General features: G+C 64.2%; 2 protein-coding genes across 2 annotated transcripts; one reads left to right on the plus strand and one right to left on the minus strand.

The window, feature by feature from the left end:
* Positions 1-103: 103 nt before the first annotated feature.
* Positions 104-4,139, plus strand: CHLRE_03g182650v5 (uncharacterized protein). The gene is made up of 5 exons (XM_001702867.2): positions 104-411; positions 534-1,046; positions 1,264-1,481; positions 1,726-2,065; positions 2,340-4,139. The coding sequence occupies exons 1-5, from the start codon at positions 367-369 to the stop codon at positions 3,030-3,032; spliced, it is 1,809 nt and encodes a 602-aa protein (XP_001702919.1). The 5' UTR covers positions 104-366; the 3' UTR covers positions 3,033-4,139.
* Positions 4,140-5,029: 890 nt separating this feature from the next.
* On the minus strand, positions 5,030-12,047 carry CHLRE_03g182700v5 (uncharacterized protein). The gene is made up of 4 exons (XM_043061065.1): positions 11,826-12,047; positions 11,657-11,706; positions 7,993-11,268; positions 5,030-7,846 (listed from the first exon to the last, which is right to left on the minus strand). The coding sequence occupies exons 1-4, from the start codon at positions 11,899-11,901 to the stop codon at positions 6,767-6,769; spliced, it is 4,482 nt and encodes a 1,493-aa protein (XP_042926194.1). The 5' UTR covers positions 11,902-12,047; the 3' UTR covers positions 5,030-6,766.
* Positions 12,048-12,705: the final 658 nt, after the last annotated feature.

A 12,705-nucleotide genomic window follows, 5' to 3' on the forward strand; every position in this document is an offset into this window, starting at 1 on the left:
CCAAACAAAACCCGCTGCATCACCTGCATGGGGGCATGCTTTCTCATTCCCGGTCCAACGGGCAAACTGGCAAACCGTTGTTACATTATTAGCTCTGTACGTAGACACAACTTCTAGCATAGGCCAAAAACTGACTTAGCACGCTGCCGGCAGCCCCGGCTTTCCGAGAATCTCGGCCAGTCGCTCGACAAAGTTCTCCTACGCGCTCGCTGAGCACCCAGATCACCTTGCAAACACGGTCTTGCACATGGCTTGACAATTCTGCATCGTCTGGTTCTGAAGCAACCTGTGGAAAGCCCAGGGGTCTCGGTTATATTTCGGGGAGCGCCGCTCAGGAAGCGCTGTGCTTGGCGCGCCGAATCAAGAATGCCTTTCCAGTCCAACTTCCAGCTAATTAAAGCCTCCTACAAGGTACATCTAGAACTAGAAGGCAACAGCTTGGCAACGTTGACACACTGCCCCGCTGACGCGTGACCCGCCACAGGAAGCTGACCTTCAGTTCCTGACCTGCCACCCCGGCCACAAACACACAGGAGTTCCTGCGGAAGGTTGCCGCGGCGCACCGTGGCGATGGCGCGGGCGAGGCGGGCCCCGCCCACTACTATGTGGAGCGCGTGTATGCGGACGCCTCGCTCGACCAGTCCCTCGCCAGGCTGCAGACCCAGCTGCTGGCATCCGTGGACGTCGCCGAGCTGCGGGCCGCTTACCAGGCACGAAAGCTGCGCGCCAAGCTGCGCGCGAACCAGATACGCCAGGCTTTCGACGATAAGGTGTCCCGCCTGAACAGCTACCTAGGCGGGGCCAGCAGTAGCAGCGCCGCCGGCGCGGTGACAGCAGTAGCGCCGGCGACGGTGGGTGAAGCGGTGGCGGTGGCGGCGCAGCGGGACCAGCAGCCTGCAGCTGTCATGATGGCGGCCTCCAGCGGGGCAATGGTGACTGAGGCTGTGCAGCGCAGCGGGGGCGTGGTCAGCACAAGTGCTGGCGGCGGCGCCGGCGCCAGCGCGATGGAGCTGGAGACCATTTTCGGCTCGGACGGCCTCCTTCGTGTGAGTCAATCGGGTGTGCCCGCCCGTTCGTGTTGGCCTGTTTGTCACACGGCACGGTACGGATTCGGGCCGCACACCTTAGCTTCAGACACCTGGTGTGCCGGGTCCGTGAGCATCCCCCACACACACATACGCACCACGGCACGTCGCCCGGCATGCACCTGGACACCCGTTTGACACCGCTCTCTCCTCCCTCTATCTCCTCCCACACACACAGCGGATGGTGCTGCTGGCGGTGGGCAGCGCGTCGCGCGCCTACATGACCAGCCTCAACACCACCTCCGTGGAGGGCGGCGGACACCTGGCTGCGGCGCTGGAGCGGCCAGCCGGCCAGGCGCTGATCACGGTGTGCAACCACGTGGCGGCGCTGGACGACCCACTGGTGGTGTCGGCGCTGCTGCCGGAGGCGGCGCTGCAGCAGCCGGACAAACTAAGGTGTGGTGGCGGGCGGGTCCTCCAGCGGGCCTTTGTGCGCCTCCTCCTCCTCCCCCTGTGGCGTGTGTTACAGAGGGCGCAATGAAAGGAAAGGGCAAAGATCATGTGTGCGATGCGGTGCGGCACTGTAGCACCTGCTTGAGCCTGCCGCCCCGGCTGCAACCTTCCCCCCGCACTCCTTGCCGCGCGACTGTTGCCTTACGGGATTGGTTCAACGTTAACCCCTGCACTCCTGCGGCCGCAGGTGGACTCTGTGCGCCAGCGACCGCTGCTTCCGCTACGCGGCGCTGGTGCCGCTGTTCCGAGCCGCCAAGGTGCTGCCGGTGGTGCGCGGCGGCGGCCTGGCGCAGCCGGGCATGGCGGCGGCCGAGTCGCGACTGGCCGCCGGCGACTGGGTGCACATCTTCCCGGAGGGCACGCGCTCGCCGGACGGCGTGTCGCTGGGCGCGGTACGCAAGGGCGTGGGGCGGCTGGTGGCGAGCGTGCCGGAGGAGGCGCCGCCGCCGCTGGTGGTGCCGTTCGTGCACCGCGGCATGGAGGGCGTGCTGCCGCGCGGCGCGGTGCTGCCGGCGACAGGGCAGAAGGTGGGTGTGCGGGACGAGGTGCAGCGGGGAGGGGAGTGCTGTAAGGATGAGTATTACGGATCAGAAGTGGAGGAGCACAGGGAACGGGTGGCGGCGGAGGCTGGATGGTTGAGAGGTTGCGCGGGTGGACTGATATGTTCAAGGGCAGTGCGGCGCCATAACTGCCCACACCTCTTAGCGAACACACACATCACATGCAGCATGGATGCAAACGTGTCGGGACTATCGCTCCGCCTCACCGGACTGCTCTTGGTCATCCCTTACACGTGCACAGATTGATGTGATGGTGGGCGAACCCATCCCGGTGGCTGACCTGCTGCACGCTGCACGTGCCGAGGCCTGGCCCACCGACCGCCTGCACACCGCGGTGGCGGCGCGCGTGTCCCACCATCTGCGTGACCTCACCGCCCGACTGGACGCCCGCCGCGCTGGCCTGCCCGATCCGGGCCCCAGTGCCGCGCCGGACGCAGGCGCCGCCGTCAGCAGCCTGGACCAGTTTGACCCGTCAGACCTGCTGCTGGCGGCGGCGGCAGCCGAACGGCGCCGGGCGGGGCGCGGCGTGTGGGCGGCGTGGGAGCGCGTCAAGTTCCGCTCCGCGCTGGAGCGCCCGGGGGGAGGGAGCTGGGCCACGCAAGGCGTGGCGGCGGGGGCAGCGCAGCAGCAGACGCAGCAGACGCGAATGCAGGTGGCGCCGCCGGGAAGTGCCGTGCTCACGGGCTGCGGTGGCAACGGCAGTGTGAGTGCTGCCGCGGGCGCCGCTGCTGGCGCTGCGCCGCTCATGACTGGCGCATCGCCCGTCTTGCGCGACCTGCTTGGCTGGCGGCAGGGGGCGGCCGCGGGCCTGGTTGGCTTGGGCGCCATGTACGGCGCTGGTGGCGCTGGCGTGCGGCGGAGCTGGCTGGCCAGGGAGGAACTGGCTCAGGGCATGGCCGGTTCGGTGGCATCCGAGAACGCTGCTGCAGCATAAGGCTGGCTGCAGCTAAGGCACGGACAGCGGGAGGGTTTGCAGCAACCCTGGGTGTTGGTGGCGGAAAGTTGGTCCCCTGGCATCATCAGTTGGTCCCTGGCGTGCTTGCAAGCTTTGGATTGTCCCCGTTGTAAGCCGGCGATCATAAGGCTGGCCAGGGACTTGCCTTTCATAATGCCCCATCACGGGTGTGCACTCGGGACTGAGCCTGCAGTAGTACGGTATTGTTGATAGAAACCAGCTGTGCGGCTTTTGCTGCAGCAACAAGTAGCCGTGCATTGTGGCTACGTTGCGCAGTGCGATAACGCGGTGGCACAGGTCGAGAGTTACATCATCACATGGGATGCAAGTCACGGTCATCTCGTGCTCTTGCTAGTTTCAGCACGAGGAATAAACAGGTCCGACGGTCTCCTTAGGAAGTAACGTATTTCTGCTTGCGCATTTACCGCATTTATAGCATGTGGGGAAGGTTTAGATACCGTTACGGTCGTACCCGCAATCACAAGGCTGGCCAGAGACTTGTGGCTTAGATTATGCACTTTTTGCCATGGGATAATGTGGGGCGCGGTGTATGGAGGTGGCATCCTGTATGTTTATCTGGGCGCTTCATTGCGCTAAGCGAATCGAGTCGTCACAGGTTCGATTTTTGTGGCGCGAGAGCCGCCTCACCCCGTTTAGTGCACGAGCTTGAGTGCTGTACCGCCGTGCTGTGCCGCAATAGGTTGTTACCTTCCATTTGAGCACGAGAACGGTTGAGCGAGAACGAGTTGAACACGAGAACGATGAGTAAGTTGGCAAGGCGCAGGATGGGCGAACGGAGGCCTGGACAACGCCAGCCGTGCGCTCTTGTGTCTGGAGCGGCGCCGGCAAGGGATGGCGGCAAGCTTTAATCGGTGACAGGCATGCGAGTCTCCTTGTGTTCATGACAAGGAATTGTTTGGCGTCACCGAGGCCTAGCCTGTGGCGTCCGCGCGAGGGCGAAGCGAGGCAGGATGCCCAGAACACACGAGTCCCTGCTCCGGCGCAGGGCACTACTGCCTACCAGCTATGCACTGCCGTTGCAAACTATGTGCCATCTGCTGGGGTCTGGAATCAGCTGCACCCTATGGGACTTCACCAACCTGCCTTAACACTGTCCCATCGCACAGCCACGACGGTTATGCTGGTACGCGCCCAGGCAGCCACTGAGCCACATGGGCGCGAGCGCAGGCCCCACTGAAGCCAAGGTGGCCAGTGGCCTCCTAAGCAGCGACTCGGCAAGTGTGTGTGTGTGTGTGGTTACAAGGTGGTGAGCACGACGTGCATTCCTGTCCTTGTAGAAACCTAGGCCCGGGCCGGGGGGCCCTTATAACGCCTGCAACACTTATATATGCAGCTAGTTTGGTCCCCGAATGGGGGTGCTTATGCTCCTGTGCTCCCAAATGGAATCTAGTAACGCGGCTAACCTGGCTGGGTCCGCATTCTGCATGACGGCCTGCATTCCGCCTGTAAAATCGATCTCGCTACCCAAACGCAACTGGTCGTAGGCCGTACACCGCATGAGCACATGATTCTCATCTTCGACTTCATTTGCAACACATAGCGGGCAAATCCTCTCCTCCCTAGGTCGCAAGTGCATCTGCACCTGCCCCGCCCAAACCTGCACCTGCCCCGGCCAAACCTGCACCTGCCCCCGCCCCACCAAACCTGCACCTGTCCAACCTGCACCGGCGTGTGTGTGTTCGTGCCCGAGGCGGCATGCAGTTTTGGAAACCGCACGCTCCCTGTGTGCGTTGCTGAGTGCGTTGCTGAGTGCTTGTTGCGTCTTACGGGAACTCCATTTGCAACGAGGGGATAGTGGGAATGTGGGATATAGTCATCCTGCAGGTACATCCACCAGGTGCACCGCTGAGCTGCTTGTAAGTTGAGGGCGCGATGGCAAGCATGCACCCGCTGCGACCCGCTATGGCGCCAGCACCCGCTCAACCTTTGGATGCGAGTGTTGGTGTAGCGTGATGCTGCTTAGTATATTACATCAAAATGCTCAAGCCATACTTCACCGCACTTGCTCACACGAGCTAGCCAATACGGCAATTCAGCGACCCATCTGCATTCTGCTATCTTGCCTCGAAGTTGAAGAGTGCCCCTTCTGCTCGTACCTCACAGGCAGGGAAGCCTGCTCAACGTGAGGCCAGGTCCTACATGTGGCCACGCCACGTGACTGTCAGTCGTCCACACCCCGCCGATGGGTGCTACACCTGAGAACCCCCAACACCACAGTTTACCGTGCTCCAGCCCTCCAGTCCTTTGCTCGCCGCATTCCATGTTTGCCACTGCGTGCCCATTTGCACCTTATTCTGCGAGTTTACTGCTAGTACAGCAGCACCTGTGCCAGGCGCCTCCAGAAGCATCCAAGCTACACGGCCCCTCTTCCAGGAAAGTCAAGGGGAGGAGCCGGCCCGGCGCCGCTCCATGCGCATCGGAGACATCCCGAGATCTAAGATGAGCGGTATCATCACACACACATTATCGTGGTTTCGGCGGCTGAGACCATCCCGTAGAGAGAATCCTAGCCGTCAGAGACTACCCCAAAACACAGGTATTATAGTGTAGTTGCATAGCCGGCGCCCGGCAAGCAATATCGGTGTCCAGTCGACTACGGTTGGTGCGAACATCCCCACGGTGGGTACATACAATAGCACTCGCAGCGTTAGGTTCAGGGCTGCGCAAGGCTCCCGCACGCCAATCCTTGCGCGCGGGCCTGCTGGCCGTAACCCCCCTGACAGACCGTACCAACCTGCTGGGACTAACCCGACCGCTAAGGGCCGCCTTAGGTGCGGCAACTGTCCCGTATTAAAATGATGGCTTGATCCCGGTCCCCCTCACTTTGTTCGTATCATCGCCAACACTTGCGAAGCCGTACCAAGCGAGCTGGAGGCATTGCAAGTCCACATTTGTTCCCGACTGATTTCCATTGCGCCTATACAACAACAGCACATGGACGCGCCTCTCTGGCTCCAAAGCAGCGTGCGCTCAGCGTTCCAAGACCCCCCCCCATCATGGCAAAACGCCCCCTGCTCAATCTTCAGGTCACAAGAGAATCCCTGTCTCTCATGCTCTTTGCTGCTGCCCTCGGTCAGCCCGAACCTCCCCGTGTCGCGCATTAAACCCCCAGACACCCACCAGCGGCTTTCTCCCCAACCTCCGCGCACATCCGCATCGCTTCGGCACCCGGCAAGTGTACACACGCTCACGCGCACACGCTTTCACGAAACGAGTATCGACGAGCTTAGCCATGCATGCTACACCAATTTTCAGCACACCAACGCTGCAAGCACAACACACGCGCGCGGCACGACCGTACAAGATTCGCGGCAACATCCTTTATCGAGCATGCCAAACGGTCGCGTAAACCTTTGTTTTAATGCCCACGTGTGCTGCAGTGCCATGTGAGGGAATCGACTCAGTCCTGCTGTCGGCACTGCTTGCCCTGCCAATGGCATGTAACCAATACTGTATTACGCCGAGGAACAAAGCTTAGCCTTATCTGATCGGGCTGTCCTCACCCAGCCCAAGCTCCTGCCACAAATACAGATCACAACAAACAGGCAAGCGCAAAGCGGGACACAGCGCCGAAACCATACGAATAAATGCATCACAGACCTAGGCCTAGGCGGCGCAACACGCACTGCTCCAGTTGGCATGTTTGCTTCACGCTTTTCGCGTTGCGTGCTCCGAGTCACCGAGGTGGCGGGCTAGTGCCGGCCGCTCATGCCACTGGGCTTGTACTGGTCAGTCAGGATTGAATCCAGCAGACTCAGCTGGGCTGCTGAGAACTGCGAGCGGTCCGTGCCGTACATGATTGGGCGGTCCAGCACAGACAGGCTGCGCTGCTGCTGCGCCTGTAGCTGCGCCTGCTGCTGTGCCTGCTGCTGCGCCTGCTGCTGCGCCTGCTGCTGCGCCTGCTGCAGCTGGTATTGCTGCTGCAGCTGCAGCTGCGCCTGCATGTGCTGCTGCTGTTGTTGCTGCAATTGTGCCTGGTGCTGCATGACCGCTTGCTGCTGCAACTGGGCGTGTTGTTGTTGCTGCTGGTGTTGCTGCTGCTGTTGGTGCTGCTGCTGGTGTTGCTGCTGTTGCTGGTGCTGCAGTTGCAGCGCCTGCTGCATGGCCACCTGCTGTTGCAGCTGCTGGATCTGCTGCTGCAGCTGCACCGCTGGCGCCACCTGCGGCTGCACCATCACCTGCACCTGACCGCGCTGCATCTGCGCCAACTGCATCTGGAGCTGCAGCTGCTGCGCCTGTGCCTGTGCTTGGGCCTGCGCTTGGGCCTGTGCCTGCACCTGCGCTTGGGCCTGCGCGTGGGCCTGGTTCTGCTGCATCACGAAATGCTGCTCCAGCTGCGCCTGGGCCGAGCCCATGCCCATCGCCATCGACTGCGCCGGTGTGCCGCGCGGGAGGCCCATCTGGTGCTGCTGCGGCGGCGGCATCGAGGACTGCATGGACTGGATGGACTGCACCGACATCGAGTGCTGGAGCCCCAGCGGCTGAGGCTCCGGCGGCGGCCCCATCAGCTGCTGCTGCTGTTGCTGCGGCGGCGGCCCCTGCGATGACAGCGCCTGCTGCACGTGCGACATAGCAGCCTGTTGCTGCTGTTGCTGGTGCTGCGCCGAGGCCTGCGCGTGGTCAAAGGAGTTATGGTGCTGCAGAGAGCTTTGATGCGGCAGCAGCTGCTGCCGGTATTGTTGTTGCTGTTGTTGCTGCTGCTGGTCCTCGGGCGAGTGCTTCTGCGAGTTGCGTGCCGCGTCGTTGGACTCAGCCGACTCATCCATGTCTTCCTGCGCGCACATACCATCACATAATGCGTAACAACGCCAGTACAGGAACAAGCATTGAAGCATCCTCACAAGATAAGACTACAAGTAGACCAGGTCCAACCCCAAGCAGTCTTGGCAGGCCCCTGTTCGCGACGCCACGCACTCACATTGTTCAGCGCCGTGCCGTTGCTGAAGCCGCCAGACAGCTGCGGCAGGTCGTCAAAACCCAGCGCCGCCAGGTCCTGCTCCGTGATGACGCAGTCCTGGGTCGCCAGGGCCAGCTCAGCCGCCGCCACTGCGTTGGCGTGCAGCGACGCAGTCTGCTGCTGCTGTTGTTGCTGCGGCTGTAGGGCCTGTTGCAGCTGCGGCTTCTTCTGTTGCTGCAGCATCAGCGGCCCCGGGGCTGACATGGTGCCGTGGCCGCGGGCCACCTCCAACACGCTGCTACTCTGCGCACGGCGCAGCGCCATCGCGCCGGCGTCACCACCGGCCAGCGCCGCCGGCGTGGCGGCGGCGGACATGTTGGTGAAGTGCGAGCTGCCCTCGTTCATGCCGCCCTCCTCGTCAATGCGCTGCATGTGGTGCTGCTGGTGGAAGCTGCCGCCCAGCCCGTGGCCCAGGCCCCAGCTGCCGCCGCTGGATACACCGGGCAGGTGGTGACCGGTGCCCGCAGGCGCCGTGCACACCGATGCCTCGGGGCCGATGCCGCCGCCGCCGCCGGCTCCGGTGCCGCCGCTCAGCGCGTCCGCCTCCGTCTCGGTGCCGTCCTCCTCCACCGCACACAGCTCTCCCAAGTCGCCGCTTGAGTTGGCCTTGGCGAGGCGGCCGCGCAGGCGCCGCGCGTCGGCCAGCGTCTTCTTGCACTCGGCGGCGCGCACCTTCTTGGCGCCGTCAGCGATGGCCTTCATCCGCATGACACGCTTGTGGCGGAACTTGTTGCCACCCTCGCCGCCCGCACCACCAGACATCAGGCCCTCCGCCTCGGCGACGCTCATGCCCAACATGCCGGCCGCGCAGCCCAGGCTGCCCATGCCCATGCCGGCAAGCACGTCCAGGCCGTCGCTGCTGATGCGCGTGGTCAGCGCCGCGTCACTGAGCTCGCATGAGCCGCCGCGGCTCGCCACCATGGACAGTGAGGTGGCCAGCCCCAGAGCCGGCGGCGCGGAGCCCGGCAGCACAGCGCAGGCGGCAAGCTGCTGCGGCGACAGGCCGCCCAGCATGCCGCCGCCGCCGCCGGCCCCCAGGGCCCCCAGCTCGCTGTTCGCGCCGGCGAGGGTGTTGGCGGCGCAGGCGCTGTTGCAGTTGGGGCTGACGGAGGTGGAGCCGCCGCTGCCCAATATGGGCGCAATGGGCACGGTGCCGAAGCTGCCGCCCGCCGAGGCGTCGCCCACGGAGCGCGCCATGCCGGCGATGTTGGCACCGCCCGCGTTCGCGTTCACCTGCATGCCGGACATCAGGTTGACGGCTGGCGGCAGCACCTGCGAGACAGCAGCATGGTGCTGCTGGTGCTGCGCTGCGGCGGCCGCCACGGCTGCAGCTGACGCCGGCGGCGGCATGGCAAACGCCGTCATGGAGCCGGCGGCCGGTCCCAGCCCGGCGGCTGCGTTAGCCAGTCCAGAGCCGGAGGTGCCGGAGGCTGAGCCGCACGGAAGACTGGATGCAAGCGAAAGGCCGCGCAGGCCGCCGCCCGTGCCGGGATCAGACAGCCCCACGCCTAGGCCAAGCCCGGCGCGCAGGGAGGCGTTGCGCCGCGCCGCTGCCTCTGCCAGGGCTGCGGCATTCATTCCGGAGCCGATGGCGATGGGCGACGTGCGCGGCACGTCGCAGGGGCCAGTGGATGAGCGCTGCAGCGCATTTACCTGCTGCTGCGCCGCCGCCAACGCCGCCACTGCCGCCTGCTGCTGCTGTTGTTGGTGCTGTTGGTGGTGCTGCTGCACCGGCTGCAGGCGCTGCATGGCAGCGAGGTCGGACATGCCCGCCGGAAGGCTTGCCGCCACGCCTGACAGCGTCACGGCCACGCCGCCGCCAATGTTCCCTGCGGCCGCGCCCATCTGCTGCTCCAGCGACTGCATGAGCACGGTGTTGCTGCTGCGCGCGGAGCCCAGCGGCTGCGGCCCCTCGTTGTTGTGGCTGCTGGACACGCAGGACAGGCCGGACAGGGACCGCATGGCGAACGCCTGGCGCTGGCCCGGCACCGCCATGGGCTCTGAGGCGGTCAGCGCCAGGTTTGCAGCGGCTGCGACCTGTGCATGCCGCTGCTGCAGCTGCATCTGAAGCAGCTGTTGCTGATGCTGGTGTTGCTGCTCCGGCTGTGACTGCGACTGCGGGAGCGGCTGCACCTGCACTTGGATCTGCATCTGGGCCCGGGCCTGAGCCTGCTGCGCAATTGAGGGCCAGCCGGCGGCCGCCGCCAGCGGCTGCTGCATAGCGCCGGGAAAAGACGTGGAAGCCGCAGACATGAGCGCAGTGGACTGCAGCTGCTGCTGCTGCTGCAGCTGCTGCTGCTGCAGCGAATGCGGCATCACTTGCTGCTGTTGTCGCTGTACTGTCGCAGCTGCCGCGACTGCGGCGTATTGCATGGCCTGCTGCTGCGCTTGGGCCTGTTGCACCAGCTGCTCCTGTTGCTGTTGCCGCTGCAGCAGGGCGTCTGTTGCCTGCTTGCCGGACATCTGTGGCGCAGGCGGCTGCTTGCGCTGCTGCTGCTGCTGCTGCTGCTGCTGCTCCTGCACCTTGTCCAGCGGCGCGCCGAATGTGTCCAGCAGCATGGCGACGTCCATGCTGTCCACCGCGTCCATCAGCTCCTGACTGGCGGCCCGCTGTAACGACTGCTGAGACGCGGCCGCAACCGCCAGCTGTCCAGGTGCGGCCGCGGCGGAGCCGTGCGCCTGCGCCACGCCCTGCTGGCTCCACCGCTCCTGCGCGTGTGCCGGCACCGAAGGGCCGGCCGAGGCCGCGGCCTGCAGCGTGCCGCTGCAGGTGGAGAACGGCGACATGGCCAGCGGGTTGCGCGCCACGTCGATCGGATCTTCCGGTGACATGGGCCGCTCGCCGAGGCTGGGCTGCGGCACCGCCTGCGTGTTGGAGGCCGCCGCGGCCAGCGCACCACCGTTACGCGGCCATGACGCGCACGCGGCGGCAGCGTGAGTGTTGGGCGCGGCGGAGGGCGCCTCACTGCCGGGAGAGGCGGCCTGCGGTTGCAGGCCCGTCGTGGGTTGCGGGCTGGAGGTGTCGGACTGTGGGGTGCCCATGGCGCCTGTGGCCGCACTGCTCGGGTTGGTGGCCGTGGCGGGCCATGGGGTGGCGCCGTCGAAGATGTCCATTTGCAGGTTGCGCGTCAGGCATGCCGCCAGGGGCATGTCCAGGAGTCTTCCTCGCGACTTGGCCTCCCGGTAGGCCCATACCGGGCAGGACTGGCAAGGGACGCGCACGTGCCGCTGCGCCAACTGCGGGACAGCAAACGATGGGAGGGCGGACTCTGGAGGCAGACAGGGCGGACTCTGCACCGCGTGTACACGGTCACCGCTGATCACCGACATCATTAATTTGCATTATTGGTGTATGAGCTATGATAGTCAGGTGGCTGGGCGCAATTAGTGATCCAGCCTGCGGACAAGTGTTCTGTTCGACTTATGTCAGGCTGGAAACCCAATGCAAATCGCATACAGTTGAAACATGATTGCTATATGTTTTCAGCTTTTGTGCGCCGGGCGCCGGGTCTGCCTCGACTCCCCAGCGTGTTCCCTTGGCAAAGGAAATGGCCACCGCCGGGCCGCTCGCTCGCCTGCCCAGCCTCCCCCTGTAACTCTCAATAAGGTGGTAGGCAAGGCGCACCTTATTGACGCTGTGCACTTGGGCATCGCACTGTGGGCACAGGAACGCGCCTGCAAACAAACGCGACAGGAGCTCCTCAGCGAACAGCGCGCCAGCTTTGAGGCGGCGCCAATTCAGGGCTTCCGACAGCCTGACCTTGCTAGATGCAACTGATTTGTCAAGGACCTACCGTCTGAGTGGCAGAAGACAGTCGCAAGCTTCGCATCACAGGAGTCGCACACAACTTTGAAGGCCGAAGATTCCATCGCTGCGCTGCTCTGCGCCCCTCCGCGCAGGCGTCAAGCCAGCAGCAGCCTCCCCTCACGGTCCGCAAGCGGAGGCGTCAGCCGCGGGAGCCAGGATGAGTCCGCCCTTCGTTGGCACTTCACGCAGCTCTACCGAGGCACACTTAGAGATAGTATTGAGCGCAAACACTGTCAGAATGTCCAACGCAATTCGGTTAGCTCACATGCGCCCACGCCCCACATGCGGCGGGTGTACAACCGGCCATCGCGCCTGCGAATTACACACAATAGCAGAGGGTGTTGAGAGGCATAGTCCCGAGTGTGATGGCTGTAATACCTTCCCGCAAACGAGTCAGGGCAAGAGTCGCAGAGTTCGCGGTGAATACACGAATGATCGCTCTGGCTGGCTCGGAGACTTTGCTGACGCGCAGTCCCCACGCTCCGGGCGCCCGGCCAGACGATAGCACCACATAGACAATTTGCGACGCTACACCACGCGCGACGGGTGCACGGGGGCACGTGCCTCCCGCCGACCCACCCGGCCACCCAGTCACCCACCGGACATTGCAGCCTCCGCCATGTAACCAGGGCAGCCTCCCCTGCATGTAACCCAGCCGCTTTCACGACCCCAGCCGCCGCCGCTCCTGCTCCTGCTCCCATTGCTTCAGGTGCGTGCTGCAGCTGCTGCAATGGAGTCAAACGCTCCTGCCCCCGCTGCATCTCGCCCCGGCGCCCATCCTGGCGGACTTCGGGAAGCGCCCCACAAACGGAACCAGGGGCCAAACGCAGCACTGCGAGGCTTTATGTGCATATTATGCCGTGATA

The sequence above is a fragment of the Chlamydomonas reinhardtii genome, chromosome 3, assembly GCF_000002595.2.
Source record: "Chlamydomonas reinhardtii strain CC-503 cw92 mt+ chromosome 3, whole genome shotgun sequence".
NCBI lineage: Eukaryota > Viridiplantae > Chlorophyta > Chlorophyceae > Chlamydomonadales > Chlamydomonadaceae > Chlamydomonas > Chlamydomonas reinhardtii.